A 14,273-nucleotide genomic window follows, 5' to 3' on the forward strand; every position below is an offset into this window, starting at 1 on the left:
GAGTAATCGAAAAATTGAAAATCGAGAAACTGAAAAATTGAAAAAATGAAGAATAAAAAACGGAAAAATATTGAAAAATTCGAAAATTGAAGGTTGAAAAATCGAGAAATTGAAAACCTGAAAAATTTAAAACTCGAAAAGTCGTAAGGTCGTGAAAGAATTGAAATTCTGAGAATCGAAAAATCGAGAAGTGGAGACACCAAAACAGAAAAGTTGAGAAATCAAGAAATGAGAAAATCAAAATATCGAAAAATCGAAAATTCTAAAAATGTAAAAATGGAGAAGTCGAAAAATCGAAAAATCGAAAAGAAATCAAAACGAAAATTTGAATATCGAAAAACAGAAAATTCGATGAATCACATACATATAATGTATTCGAAAAAACAGAAATCCAAGAAACAAAAAATCGAAAATCTAAAAATTGAAAATGGAAAAATCGAAAAATCAAAAAGTTAAAAATCGAGATTTTGAAAAATTGAAAAATCCAACGATTGAAATATAGAAGAAACGAAATGTTGAAAGTTGAAAAATCGAAAAGTCGAAAAATGAAAAAATTCAAAAACAGAGGTACAGAAATTAAAAAAAAATTGAAAAATCGAAAAATCGAAAAACCAAGAAATCAAATCATCAAAGACGAGAAGTCCAAAAATCCAAAAATTTAGAAATGGACTGAAAATCACAAACTTTTAAAAATCAAAAAATTGAAAAAACGAAAAATCCAAAGTCAAGAAGTCGGAAATTCAAAAGTTCAAAAAATCGAAACTCCAAAAAACTGGAAAATCTAAAATTTAAACACTCGAAAAAATGAAAAATAGGAAGCGAGAAAGTGAAAAATCGAGAAATCGAAACATCAAAAAAATCCAAAAATGAAAGAACCATCGAAATTTTGAAAAATCCCAAAAATTGAAATATCGAAAAATTGAAAATGTAAAATTTAAGCATGGAAAAATCTAAAAGTCGAAAAATCGAAAAATTGAACCGAAATATTGATAAATCCCAAACAGAAATACCGAAAAATTGAAAAATCGAAAAACTGAAAATCTCAAAACGAAAATTTCGGTTATTTGAGAAATAAATTCATTATTATTACTGTTAAATTGAAATAGCCCCAAATCGAAAAAATTAAAAATTTAAAACCCGAAAAATCGAGAAATTGAACGATCGAATAATTGAAAAAACGAAAAGTCTAAAAATCGAAGTCGAATGATCGAAAATTTAAATAATCGAAAAACTGAAAAACCCAAAAACCTGAAAAATAGAAAACTTGAAAATTCCAAAACTCAAGGAATCGAGAAGTCAAATGCCCAAAAAATCGGTTAATCTGGAAAGTGAGAAATCGAAAATTTAGAAAGTCAAAAATTGAAAAACCAAAATATTTTAAAATTGAAAAATTGAAAAATCCTAAAATTGAAATATTAAAAAGCTGAGTAATAGAAAAATTGAAAAACTGAAGAATTAAAAACAGAAAAATATTGAAAAATCCGAAAATTGAAAGTTGAAAAATCGAGAAACTGAAAACCCGAAAAATTGAAGAATCAAAAAACCAAAACATCGAAAAACGATACATTAAAAGATTGAGAAATCGAAAAGTCCAAAATTAAAAAAAACTGAAAAATCGGAAATAGAAAGTCGAAAAACCAAAAAATCGATTAACCCAGAAATTGAAAAATCGAGAAATCGAAAAAAATTAAAAAATCGAAAAATTTAAAAATCTCGGAACGGTCATTAGAGAAATAAATTCACTATTATCATTATTGTTGTTAAATTGAAATGGTTCAAAATCGGAAAAATTAAAAAATTAAAAATTTAAAAACCAAAATTGAATCGCAAAACCGAAAAAATCGAAGAAAAATTGAAGAATCGAAAAACCAAAATATCTCAAAACTGAAACATCGAAAAACTCGAGAAGTCGAAACGCCGAGAAAGAATTGAAATTCTGAGAATCGAAAAATCGAGAAGTGGAGACACCGAAGCATTGAAAAGTTGAAATGAGAAAATCAAAATATCGAAAAATCGAAAATTCTAAAAATCTAAAAGTGGAGAAGTCGAAAAATCGAGAAATCGAAGAGAAATCGAAAACAAATCAAAACGAAAATTCGAATATTGAAAAATCGAAAATTCGATGAATCACATATATTTATGTATTCGAAAACAGAAATCCAGAAAAATTCTAAAATTTGAAAATCGAGATTTTGAAAAATCGAAAAATCCAGCAATTGAAAGATAGCAGAAACGAAATATCGAAAGTTGAAAAATCGAAAAGCCGAAAAATGGAATAATTCAAAAATCGAGAAACAAAAATTTAAAAAGTTGAAAATTTAAAAAATCGAAAAACTAAGAAATCAAATCATCGAAAAATTGTAAAAATGAAACATCTAGAAATCGGAATATCAGAAAAGCAAGAAATCAAGAAGTCGAAAGTTGAGAAAATACTAAGAAATCCAAAAAACGAAAAATAGAAATAACCCAAACTTCAAAAATTTAAATTAAAAAAAACAGAAAAATTGATAAAACTGAAAAATCATAAAACGAGAAATCGAAAAATCTAAAATTTAAGAAGTCAGAAAATTAAAATATCAAAAAACTAAGAATCGAAAAGTTGAAAAATCGAATAAAAATTGAAGAATCGAAAAACTAAAATATCTCAAAAATCTCAAATGGAAAATTCTAAAAATCTAAAAGTGGAGAAGTCGAAAAATCGAGAAATCGAAAAGAAATCAAAACGGATATCGAAAAACAGAAAATTCGATGAATCACATATCCGAAAAATTGAAAATCTAAAAATTGAAAATGGAGAAATCAACAAACAAAAATTTTGAAAATCGAGATTTTGAAGAATCGAAAAATCCGACAAATGAAATATAGAAGAAACGAAATGTCGAAAGTCGAAAAATCGAAAAGCCAAAAAATCGAGAAATCGAAATTAAAAACATTCAAATATGGAAAAATTGAAAATTCGAAAAATGGGAAAAACGAAAAACCGAAATAATGTAAAATTGAAATATCTAGAAATCGGAGATAAGAGCAAGAAATCAAGAAGTCGAAAGTAGAGAAAATATTAAGAAATCTAAAAATCGAAAAATAGAAATAGTCCAAAATTGAAAAATTTAAATTAAAAAAAAAATCGAAAAATTGATAAAACTAAAAAATCATAAAATGAGAAATCGAGAAATAGAAAAATCCAAAGTTTAAGAAATCAAAAAATTAAAATATCAAGAAACTGGAGAATTGAAATTGAATAGAAATTGAAGAATCGAAAAACCAAAATATCCCAAAACTCAAACATCGAAAAATTGAAAACTGGGGAAGTCTAAGAGTCGAGAAAGAATTGAAATTCCGAAAATCGAAAAATCGAGAAGTTGTGAAACCGAAACATCGAAAAGTCGAGACATCAGAAAGTCAAAATACCAAAAAATTGGCTTTTGCAGTTTCAAAGTTAAATTGGAAAATGTTGTAATATAATTTTGATTTTTCCCAAAAATCTGGATGTCGGAGGTAAAAATTCAATACGAATTCATAAACCGGACAGACAACTGACATACAGACAGACCAAAACGGAGACCCATGAAACCTCGAGAAAACATAAAAGTTGCCAGTCACCCGATAAACTCGAGTACAATACTTCCTTAGCTTACGCTCGGGAAGTAAAAAGTCGTATGATTTTTAAATAGCATACACTAAAATTATTTTCAACTATCCACTGTGTAAGATCATTTTAGGGAATTGAGAGAGAAAAATGCTTTCTTCCTTCCTTCCTCCCTCATCTATAATAACTAAACCGAGCTCAATAACAAACAATGAAACGAAAATCTGAAAATCTTATATAAAAACTAATAATTAACACAAATGAAATCTTAAAAAAATAATTTGAGCTCGTTCACTCGAAAAGTCAATAATTCAACATGGCAGCAGCGTATGGAAAAGCGGAACGAAGAATATGTTCCGCCTGCTCGAAAAATGAGCCGCTCTACTCACCTCCGACACGTTCGTCGGCAACTCCTTCAGCAAATTAAACGAGGCATTCAATTCTTTCAACTTCGGCGCCAGCCACATATTATACGGAAGTTGCTGCAACTTATTATTCGAAACCACCAGCGTGACCAGCGCCGGTAACCTAAACACAGCCTCCGGAATATGATCCAATCGATTATCCTGCAAATACAGCTCCTCCAGGACCGGACACGAATAATTCAGCTCCTCGTTATGAACACTTTTTCTCCGCAAACCTCTCTTCGCCGGCGACGCCACCGGAATCGGCAACTTCTCGATCTTGTTTTGACCCATATTCAAGTACCTCAAACTGTACAACTGAAATACGGCCAAAGGGACCGAATTTAAATTGTTGTTGGAGATGTCCAAGCGCGTGATTGCGTACAAAGCTATGTCGTAGCTGCGCGGATTCTGCTTGAGTTTCTGATTTAAGTGTAAGGCGGCGTCTGTCAACCACTGGGTTCGGATTTGGGACAGGTTGCACTTTTGGTTGTGCCAGTTGATCATTGTGGGTGTGTTCGGGAAGAGGGCGCTGTATGTGAGATTCGTGACGTTGGAGAAAATGGTGAACTGAGACGAGTTGACGTTTTCGGTCATCGCTTTTTTGTTGATTTTGAATTCTGGGTCGGGGTGGGCTTTCGTGGATAGGAGTTTGGCGGTTAAAGTTTCGTCTTTGTTTTGTACGACGACTGAGAGGGCTTTGCATTCGTCATCTCGAGCACCGTACTTAAGTAATAAGTCGACTATAGGCACGTCGCGGTTCTTACAAGCTTCCACTAAAGCGGTGGATTGTCCATAGTTGGAGTCTTCTTCAATTGAACAACAGCTCAAACTCTAAAACTGACTATTAAAAAATGTTTCTAGGTTTGGCTACACCTACCTCTAAGTCTTGATACGCTTTAATCACACAATTCGCGTTGGCTCCGGCGTTCAACAAAGCCAAAGCTATATCATAGTGCTTGCCTTTAACCGCTGCATGCAGAGCCGTTTCCGTGTTATTATTACAATACATGTCGATGCGCAACGGGCAAATCATGGAACAGTTGGGATCGACCTTAAATTTCTTCAATTAGTTACACAAAACAAAAAAACAACAACGTCCTTACTTCCATGCTACTTTCCACCGAGTTATCTCTCGTCAAATTCAGTTTGGATAAAATCGACTGAATACCATCGGAAATTCGCCGCCTCGTCGGACTAATCACTGAATTACTTTCCGAGACAGGTGTTGCTTCATCGTCCTTCAACTCCCACAATAAAGACACGACTTAAACAAAACGAAACTAACTCACCGGTTGTAACCTGGTCGCTTTCACTTTAAACTTTAGTATGACGTCTAAAAGTTTCTTGTTTCCTACCAAGCATGCCATGTAGAGTATGTTTTGGCCAGTCGCGTCACGTTCGTTGATATCAAAAGGCATATAATATTCCCATTGTTCGGATCCATCTCTGGAAATTATTTATCGGATTTCGATTTGGAAGGTCCGGAATACAAATACCTGAATTTTCGTAACACGTGTGTGGGGTATGGGAAATAAAAGAGGAGTTCCAAGACGGAGACGTGGCCGTTGATGGCGCTTGCGTGGATTGGGAGCCACCTTTCCACGGTGTGTTGCTAGAAAAATGATTGATGGAATTAATTAACTAATTTCGTTAACAATGTTGATTAATGAATGACCTGATGTAGAATAACATGTGGGGTTTCTTTTATGTCTGGGGTGAAAATGAGTTAGGAAGCCCTAAAAAATAATCTTTCTATTCTTGGACTGGTTGGCAAATTTAAGTCGCAAAAGAACACAAAGAAATACATAATTGCGAAGGATAGTAATCACACAATGTTTTTAATGGGAGGATTAGTTTAACATATGTCTGAATATAAGCGGAAGAAGAAATAAGGTTGAGATATGATAAATTTATTTTTGTTGAACTTCTTGTTTCTGTTTACAGGTCATGCTACATTTATACAAAAAATCAGTATAAGATAGACTAAAATAAGCTTCATACAATAATAGTAGAAAAAAAATTGGTCGAAGGTTATTTCCTCGTCCCTGAAGTGTGGTCCAACAAATCCCGCTTTTCGAAAAACTGAAAAATTCGAAATATCGAGATCGAACAATAAAAAATTGAAACATCGGAATAAATTGAGAAACCTAAAAATCCATAAATTCAAACGTTTCTAAAATTGAAATGTTGAAAAACTGGGAAATCGAAAACTTGAAAAATCGAGAAATCTCAAAATTGAAAAATTCGAGACATTTTAAAGGTCGAATACCCGAAATGTCAAGAACTCGAAACGTCAAAAACACTGAAAAATCAAAAATTTTAAAATTCGAAAAATTAAAATATATGGAAATATCGAAAATATAAAAATCTAAAATTTAAAAATTGAAAAACCCAAAAGTAGAACAACCGAAAAATTTCAAAACTGAAACAACGAAAAATTGGAAAATCGAAAAATTGATAAATCGAAACATCGACAAATTGGAAAATCGAAAAGTCGAGAAACCGAAACATCGAAAAATTCAAAAACTAAAACATCGAGAAATCGAAACAACAAAAGATCGAGAAATCGAAAAATCAAGAAGTCGAAAAATCGAAAAATTGGGATATCGAAATAGGCCAAAATCGAAAAGTTCAAAATAGAAAAATCGAAAAGTCGAGAATTCGAAAAATTTTAAATTTTACAAATTGGATAATAAAAATTTTGTAAAACTGAAAAATCGAAACATCGATAAATCGGAAAATCAAAAAGCCGAAAAGGCAAGAAGTCGAAAAATCGAAAAATTAAAATATCGAAAATTCAAAAAACGAAACATCAAAAAAATCGAGCAATCGAAAAGTCAAGAAGTCGAAAAGTCGAAAAATTCAGAAATCGAGACAGGCCAAAAACGAAGAGTTCAAAATAGAAAAATCGAAAAATTTTACACTCAAAAAGATCAAAAATCGAAAAACTGAACAATAAGAAAATGGAAACATCGAAATCTTCATAATTCGAGAAAAATCGAACAATTTAGAAACGAAAAAATTGAAAAATCGAAAAACCGAGAAATGAAAAATCCAAAATTTAAGAAAACTCAAAAATTGAAAAATCGGAAATTGGAAAATCGAAAAGTCCAGAAACCGAAAGATCGAAAAATTCAAAAACTGAAACATCCAGGAATCGAAACAAAAGATCGAGAAATCGAAAAATCGAAAAATTGGGAAATCGAAATAGGCCAAAATCGAAAAGTTTAAAACAGAAAAATCGAAAAATCTAAAATTTAAAACTTCGAAAAATTGAAAAATCGAAAAATCGAGAATTCGAAAAATCAAATATTTTTAAAATTGAAAAATTAAAATTTCGAAAAACTGAGGAATTGAAACATCCATAAATTGGAAAATCAAAAAGCCGAAACGGCAAGAAGTCGAAAAATCGAAAAGTTGAAATATCGAAAAATTCAAAAATCGAAAAATTCAGAAATCGAAATAGGGCAGAAATCTACAATCGAAAAATTCAAACATTGAAAAAACAGAAGAATTGAAAAACTGAGTCGAAGTCGAAGTCAAGAAATCGGGAAATAGGAAAATCAAAATGAGAAATCGAAAAATTGAAAAATCGTAAAATTGAAACAACCGAAAATTGAGAAATAAAAAAATGAAGAAATTGGAAAAATTGAGAAATTGAAAAATTCCAACACTGAAACATCGAGAAATTGAGAAATCCGAAAATTGAAAAATTGAGAAATCGAAGTCGAAAATCAAAAAATTGGAAATTTAAAAACCTAAAAATTGAGAAATCGACAAATCGAAAAATCTAACATATTAAAAATTCTAAAATTAAAAAATCGAGAAATCGAAACATCATAAATCGAAAAATTGATAAATTTAAAATTTAAAAATCGAAATTTTGAAAAATCAAAAACCTGAAAATTAAAACATCGAAAAATTGAGAAATCTGAAAATTGAAAAATCGAGAAATCGATGTCGAAAAATCAAAAAATTGGAAATTCTAAAACCTGAAAAGTGAGAAATTGAAAAATCGAAGAATTGAAAAACTGAAAAGTCGAAACAATCAAAAGTCGAGAAATCGAGAAATCGAAAAATCTAAAACATTGAAAATTGAAAAATTGAGATTACGAAAAATTGAAAAACGGATAAATCGAAATATCAAAAATCGAAAAATTGATAAATCTAAAATTTAAAAATCGAAAAATCTAGAAATTGAACAATCAAAAAATGGAAACACTGAAATGTCGATAATTCGAAAAATAGAAAAATTGAAAAATCGAAAAAGTGAAAAATCGAAAAATCAAAATTTAAAAAATCGAAAAAAGAACAATCGAAAAATCGAAATGGCAAAGATCTAAAAAATCTAAAATTTAAAAATTCGAAAAATTGAAACATCGAAGAATTGAAAAATTGAAAAGTCGAGAATTCGAAAAATCTAAAATTTTAAAAATTGAAAAATTAAAATTTCGAAAAATTGAAAAATAGAAATATCGATAAATTAGAAAATCAAAAAGCCGAAAAGTCAAGAAATCGCAAAATCAAGAAATTGAAAAGTCAAGAAGTCGAAAAATTCAGAAATCGAAATAGGCCAAAAACGAAAAATTTAAAATAGAAAAATCGAAAAAATCGAATAATTAAGACACCGAAAAATTGAAAAATCGAAACATCAAAAATTTTAAAATTCGAAAAATTGAAAAATCGAAAAATCGAAAAACCTAATATTTTAAAAATTGAAAAATTAAAATTTCGAAAAATTGAAAATTTGAGAGAACGAAAATTCGAAAAATCAGACACCTGCAAATCGAAAAATTGCAACATAAAAAAACAGAAGAATTGAAAAACTGAAAAATCGAAATTTTGAAAAGTCGAGAAAACGGGAAATAGGAAAATCAAAAAATCAAATAATCGAGAAATTGAGAAATGGAAACATTGAAAATTTTGAAACGTCAAAAATTGAAAAATCGAACAACTGAAGTCGTAAAATTGAGTAATCGAAAAATTGAAATTGAGAAACTGAAAAATCGAAAAATTGAAAAATTCCAAAACAGAAACATCGAAAAATTGAGAAATAGGAAAATTGAAAAATCGAGGCATTGGAATCGAAAAATCAAAAAATTGAAAATTCAAAAAGCTGAAATTTGAGAAATCGAAAAATTGAAGAACACTGAAAAGTCGAAACAATCAAAAGTCGAGAAATCGAAAAGTCTGAATTCTTAAAAATTGAAAAATTAAGATTTCGAAAAATTGAAAAACTGAGAAATCGAACCATCAAAAATCTAAAAATTGATAAATCGAAAATTTGAAGAATCCAAATACATTTTGAAAAATCCCAAAACTGAAATATCGAAAAATTGAAAATTGAAAGAAAAACTGAAATGTCGAAAAACTGAAAAGAGGAAGAAAAATTGAAGAATCCAAAAATTGAAAAATTCCAAAACTGAAACATCGAAAAAATGAAGAGTCGAAAAATTGAAAAATCACAAAATTGAAACATCGAAAAATTGAAAATCGAGAATTTGAAAAGTCGAAAAACTGTAAAATTGAAAAATCAAAAGCCTGAAAACGAAAAAATCTAAATAAAAGTCGAGGAATCGAGAAATGAAATAATTAAAAAATCAGTTGAAGAATTGAGATATCGAAAAATTGAAAATTTGGAATCGTCAAAAATTGAAAAAATGAAAAATCGAAAAATTTAGAAAACGAGGATTCGAAAATATGAAGAATCGAGACATTGAAGAATTCAAAAATTGAAAAATCCCAACAGTAAAACATCGAAAAATTGAAAATCGAGAAAATGGAAGACAAACTGAAGAATCGAAAAATTGAAAAACTCCAAAACTGAATCATCGGAAAATCGAAAAATTGATTAATCGAAAAAGTAAAAAATCGAAAAATCGAAGAATCCAAATACATATTGAAAAATTCCAAAACTAAAATATCGAAAAATTGAAAATTGGAAGAAAAACTGAAGAATTGAAAAATTGAAAAATGGAAGAAACTTAGAAAAATTGAGAAATCGGAAAATTCAAAAATCAAAAACCCGAAAATCAAAAAATCGAAAAATTGAAAATCGAGAATTTGAAAAGTCGAAAAATTGTAAAATTGAAAACTCAAAAACCTGAAGACGAAAAAATCGAAAAATTAAATAATTGATGAAATATTGAAAAGTCGAGAAATCGAGAAGTGGGAAAAAAATCAGTTAATTGAGAAATTGAGAAATCGAAAAACTGAAAAACGATAAAATTGAAACAACCGAAAATTGAGAAATAAAAAAATTAAGAAATTGGAAGAATCGAGAAATTGAAAAATTCCAACACTGAAACATCGAAAAACTGAAATCCAGAAATCGAAAAATTGAAGAATGGAAGAAAAACTGGAAATTGAAAAACTGACACATTCCAAACTGAAACATCGAGAAATTGAGAAAACTGAAAATTGAGTCGAGAAATTGAAGAATCCAAATACATATTGAAAAATCTCAAAACTGAAATATCAAAAAATTGGAATAAAAACTGAAGAATGTAAGGAAAAATTGACGAATCAAAAAACTGAAAAATTCCAAAACTAAAACATCCAAATTTTGATAAATCAAAAACTTGAAAATTGAAAATTCAAAAACCTGAAAAGCGAAAAATTGAAGGATTGAAAAACTGAAAAGTCGAAACAATCAAAAGTCGAGAAATCGACAAATCGAAAAATCTAAAATATTAAAAATTCAAAAATTAAGATTTCGAAAAATTGAAAAATGGAGAAATCGAAAAATGAAGAATCGAGGAATTGAAAATTGGAAAAATCGAGAAACCGAAAAAGCGTAAAACTGAAGAATGGAAGAAAAATTGAAGAATCAAAAAACTGAAACATCGAAAAATTAAAAAATCGAGAAAAAAAGTCGAAAAATCAAAAAATTGAAAATTCAAAAACCTGAAAATTGAGAAATCGAAAAATTGAAGAATTCAAAAGCTGAAACATCGACATAATCAAAAGTAGAGAAATCGAGAAATCGAAAAATCTAAAGTATTAAAAATTGAACAACCGAGAAATCGAAACATCAAAAATCGAAAAATTTAAGAATCTAAATACATATTGAAAAATCCCAAAATTAGAATATCGAAAAATTGAAAAATGGAAGAAAAACTAATGAATTGAAAAACTGAAACATGGAAAAAAAATTAAAGAATCGAAAAATTGAAAAGTTCTAAAACTGAAAAAACATGGAAAAATTGAGAAATCGGAAAACTGAAAAATCAAAAATCTGAAAACTGAAATCGAAAAATTGAATAATTGATGAAATATTGAAAAGTCGAGAATTCGAGAAATCGGATAATCAATCAAATCAGTTAATTGAGAAACTGAGAAATCGAAAAATTGAAAATTTGGAAAAGTCAAAAATTTAAAAATTTAAAAATCAAAAATATAAAAATGAAAGAATTGAACAGTCGAAAAATTGAAAATTCGTAAAACCCAAACATCGGAAAATTTAGAAAACTTGAAGAATCGAGAAATCGGAGAATTCAAAAATTGAAAAATCCCAACACTGAAACATCGAAAAATTGAAAATCGAGAAATTGAAGAATGGAAGACAAATTGAAGAATCGAAAAATTGAAAAATTCCAGAATTGAAAAATCGAAAAATGGAAAAATCAATCAATCGACAAACTGAAAAACCGAAAAATTAAAAAATCCTAGAAAGAAAATTGAGAAGTAGAGAAATGAAGAAATCCAGAAATCAAAAATTTAAAGAATGGAGAAAATGAAGAACGAAAAATTAAAAATAATTTTGATTTTTTTTTTTTCCAAAAGTCTCGAAAAAGAAAAAACATCTCTAGAATGAAAATTCAACGCGCATTCATAAACCACGAGTTCAGGACTATGTTAGGAGTACTTTTTAGGGTAACATTTAATTAACATTTATTCGACAAGATTGGAAGATGGCATCAATTCCTGGGGGAACAAGAACGGGTAAATTTTGATTAACGATTTACCATGCTTCCATGCTCGGAAAGTAAAAAAGATACAAGAAGTTTTAACACCAATAATAAACAGAACAGATCTGAATTTGCTAACAGCAAAAACAGTGAAAATTTTAAACGGGATATTGCATATTTTAATTTAAATGGAGTTTATTTTGCAAGACAATAATTGAGTAAAATATTTGCATAACAAATAAACCCGGTTTAATATTATTATACTCAAAAGTGTGATAGAGATTACACTTTTAATTCTATTAACTGCAAGCTGAAAATAAAGACGAAAATATTAACTTCTCAGTGACGTTTCTAAGTCTCCAGTTTCCGTCTGTCTGTCTGTCTGTCTGTCTGACTGACGTCTGTCCGGATTTTTTTATTGGTTCAACTTGTAAAAGTTCTTCAGTCTAAATATTATTTATAACTGCTACTTGAACAATGAAAAAACCGCATAGGTTATCAATTAGAAACTCTCTTAGATACAAAAATACAAGTCGACTTAATTTAAAAATCGTGGTAACGTTGTTATTACCTGTATAAGTTCAGGAAACCGTAGAAGCAGCATCTCTACTATATCTCTATGACCATAGTGACACGCAATATACAAGGGTGAGTACTTGGTGACGGGATGATGTCGCCCGTCAGCTCCATGCTCCAGCAGTACCTTAACTATATCCTTACAGCCCGTCTGGCAAGCCCTGAAACAATCATCCTCGATCCGTTCCCAGCGCACCAAACCAAACCTTACGTAAACAACAAAGTGCTGGCCCCGCTCGGTGCCATGTTGACAATAAGTTCGGCATCTTTGGACAACGAGGACAGCAACGAAGAAACGGAATTGACATCCCCTTGACAACAGGCGTCCCTGAGCGCTGCATGGATGTCGAGCCTGGCCTTTTCCCTCGCATCTAAAACCAACACATAGAAAAAATTTCGACAATCACCCAAACACCTTGCCTAATTCTACATTAAAATTGCTAAAATCGTCGGTGAAATAATCACAGGCGTCGAAGGCGACTTCCGGGGACGTGTTGTGTCGTTTGAGTTTGTTAGACATCGCGGAATCGCAAAAACGTACTTATAAAAAATAGAGAATCTCGAAAAATACGCACATTCGTACTAAAACGGCCCACATGTCAGCACATTTACCCCCTCCGAACAGCTGTTGGCAGGGCGCGAACTAAATCAATAAGACTGCAAGGACGCAACAGCGTAACTCGATCGACGCCCCAATCTAAGTGAGCTCTTTGCGGTTTTGGCTGCGAACCGGTTGAAAAAGAAACCCATTGTTGATTAGCTCTATTACTTACGATTACGGCGGACTAGTCGTTCAATTTCCGCTGTTGAACCAGCCCGTGAAATTGAACTTCCTATGCAGCAGGAGGACGATGAGGAAAGTCAGGATGAGCACTAGGATCGCGGTGAAAATGCATCTTGCCATAACGACATACAAAGTCATCGGGTTATTGCGATTGTTGTTATTGTTATTGCTAGTTACGGGCGGTAATTGGTTCGAACGGACTGTGATACACGCGCCGAACGAGACTGAATTGAACCATTTTACAAAGTTCAACTCACAGCGATGAGCTTTCGCTATGTGTGTACTTTGATAAAGAAATGTTACAGATTCGTGGTAAAGGTTATCGGTTGTCGTTGGTCGATCTCGGACTGCTGGTGTCGGAGGAGTACTAAATTTTAGAAAACAGAGGGCGATGACGGTTCACGGTTCAAATGATTCATTGCTTTTTGGAGGCGTAAGTTTAGGAAACACTGATGAGTTTTAGGAGCGATAACGGTGATAACGATGAGTTTATTTAAACAGATCGAAATTCACTAATAATGACCAATAAATAAATGACAATCCACGAAAATTTATCAAATATTTTTAAACATTTATTGGACTTTTTTGTGAGATGACAATATCAACCAATAGAATTATTATAAAGCTAACAACTGCTGAACCACGCAAATCACGACAATCTAAACCGCACTTCAAATTTCAAGTTGGTTTGCCAATTTCTAGGAGTGTCTGTCTAATTAATTTTTCGACAAACAAATAACTGTTACAGTCAAACGCAAACGGGAAACCCGGATTTTCGTAATCGATGAACTGTGATAAATGCTGCTATTGTAAATGTTATTTAAATTTTATAAAATAAAGTACGCCTCCATTTGTGGTTTATGAATCCGTGTTGAATTTGTACCGTAGACAACGAGATTTTTGGAAAAACAATCAACAATTTTTTGATTTCTCAATTTTCCGATATTTCAGTTTTAGGATTTTCCATTTTTTCGATTTTTCCATTCTTCAATTTCTCGTTTCTTTAAATT

The 14,273-nt window shown here is 30.5% G+C and overlaps 1 protein-coding gene across 3 annotated transcripts in view; it reads right to left on the bottom strand.

Moving 5' to 3' along the window:
* Nucleotides 1-14,273, bottom strand: part of LOC135128717 (leucine-rich repeat serine/threonine-protein kinase 1) — a 69,126-nt gene that overhangs the window by 44,721 nt on the left and 10,132 nt on the right. For 2 of the 3 annotated variants that reach the window (XM_064055755.1, XM_064055753.1), the window contains exons 4-10: nucleotides 12,691-12,850; nucleotides 12,475-12,640; nucleotides 5,490-5,605; nucleotides 5,283-5,439; nucleotides 5,097-5,231; nucleotides 4,871-5,044; nucleotides 3,976-4,824 (exon numbers count right to left, since the gene is read on the bottom strand). In XM_064055755.1, the coding sequence (XP_063911825.1) occupies nucleotides 3,976-4,824; nucleotides 4,871-5,044; nucleotides 5,097-5,231; nucleotides 5,283-5,439; nucleotides 5,490-5,605; nucleotides 12,475-12,640; nucleotides 12,691-12,850 (1,757 nt within the window). Of the gene's footprint in view, nucleotides 1-3,975; nucleotides 4,825-4,870; nucleotides 5,045-5,096; nucleotides 5,232-5,282; nucleotides 5,440-5,489; nucleotides 5,606-12,474; nucleotides 12,641-12,690; nucleotides 12,851-12,899; nucleotides 13,159-14,273 lie in introns of those variants that run through there. The other variant, XM_064055756.1, reaches the window with a different exon arrangement.

This window comes from Zophobas morio, unplaced genomic scaffold (genome assembly GCF_036711695.1).
Source record: "Zophobas morio isolate AGI-343-1 ecotype UQ-CSIRO unplaced genomic scaffold, CSIRO_AGI_Zmor_V1 ptg000014l, whole genome shotgun sequence".
NCBI lineage: Eukaryota > Metazoa > Arthropoda > Insecta > Coleoptera > Tenebrionidae > Zophobas > Zophobas morio.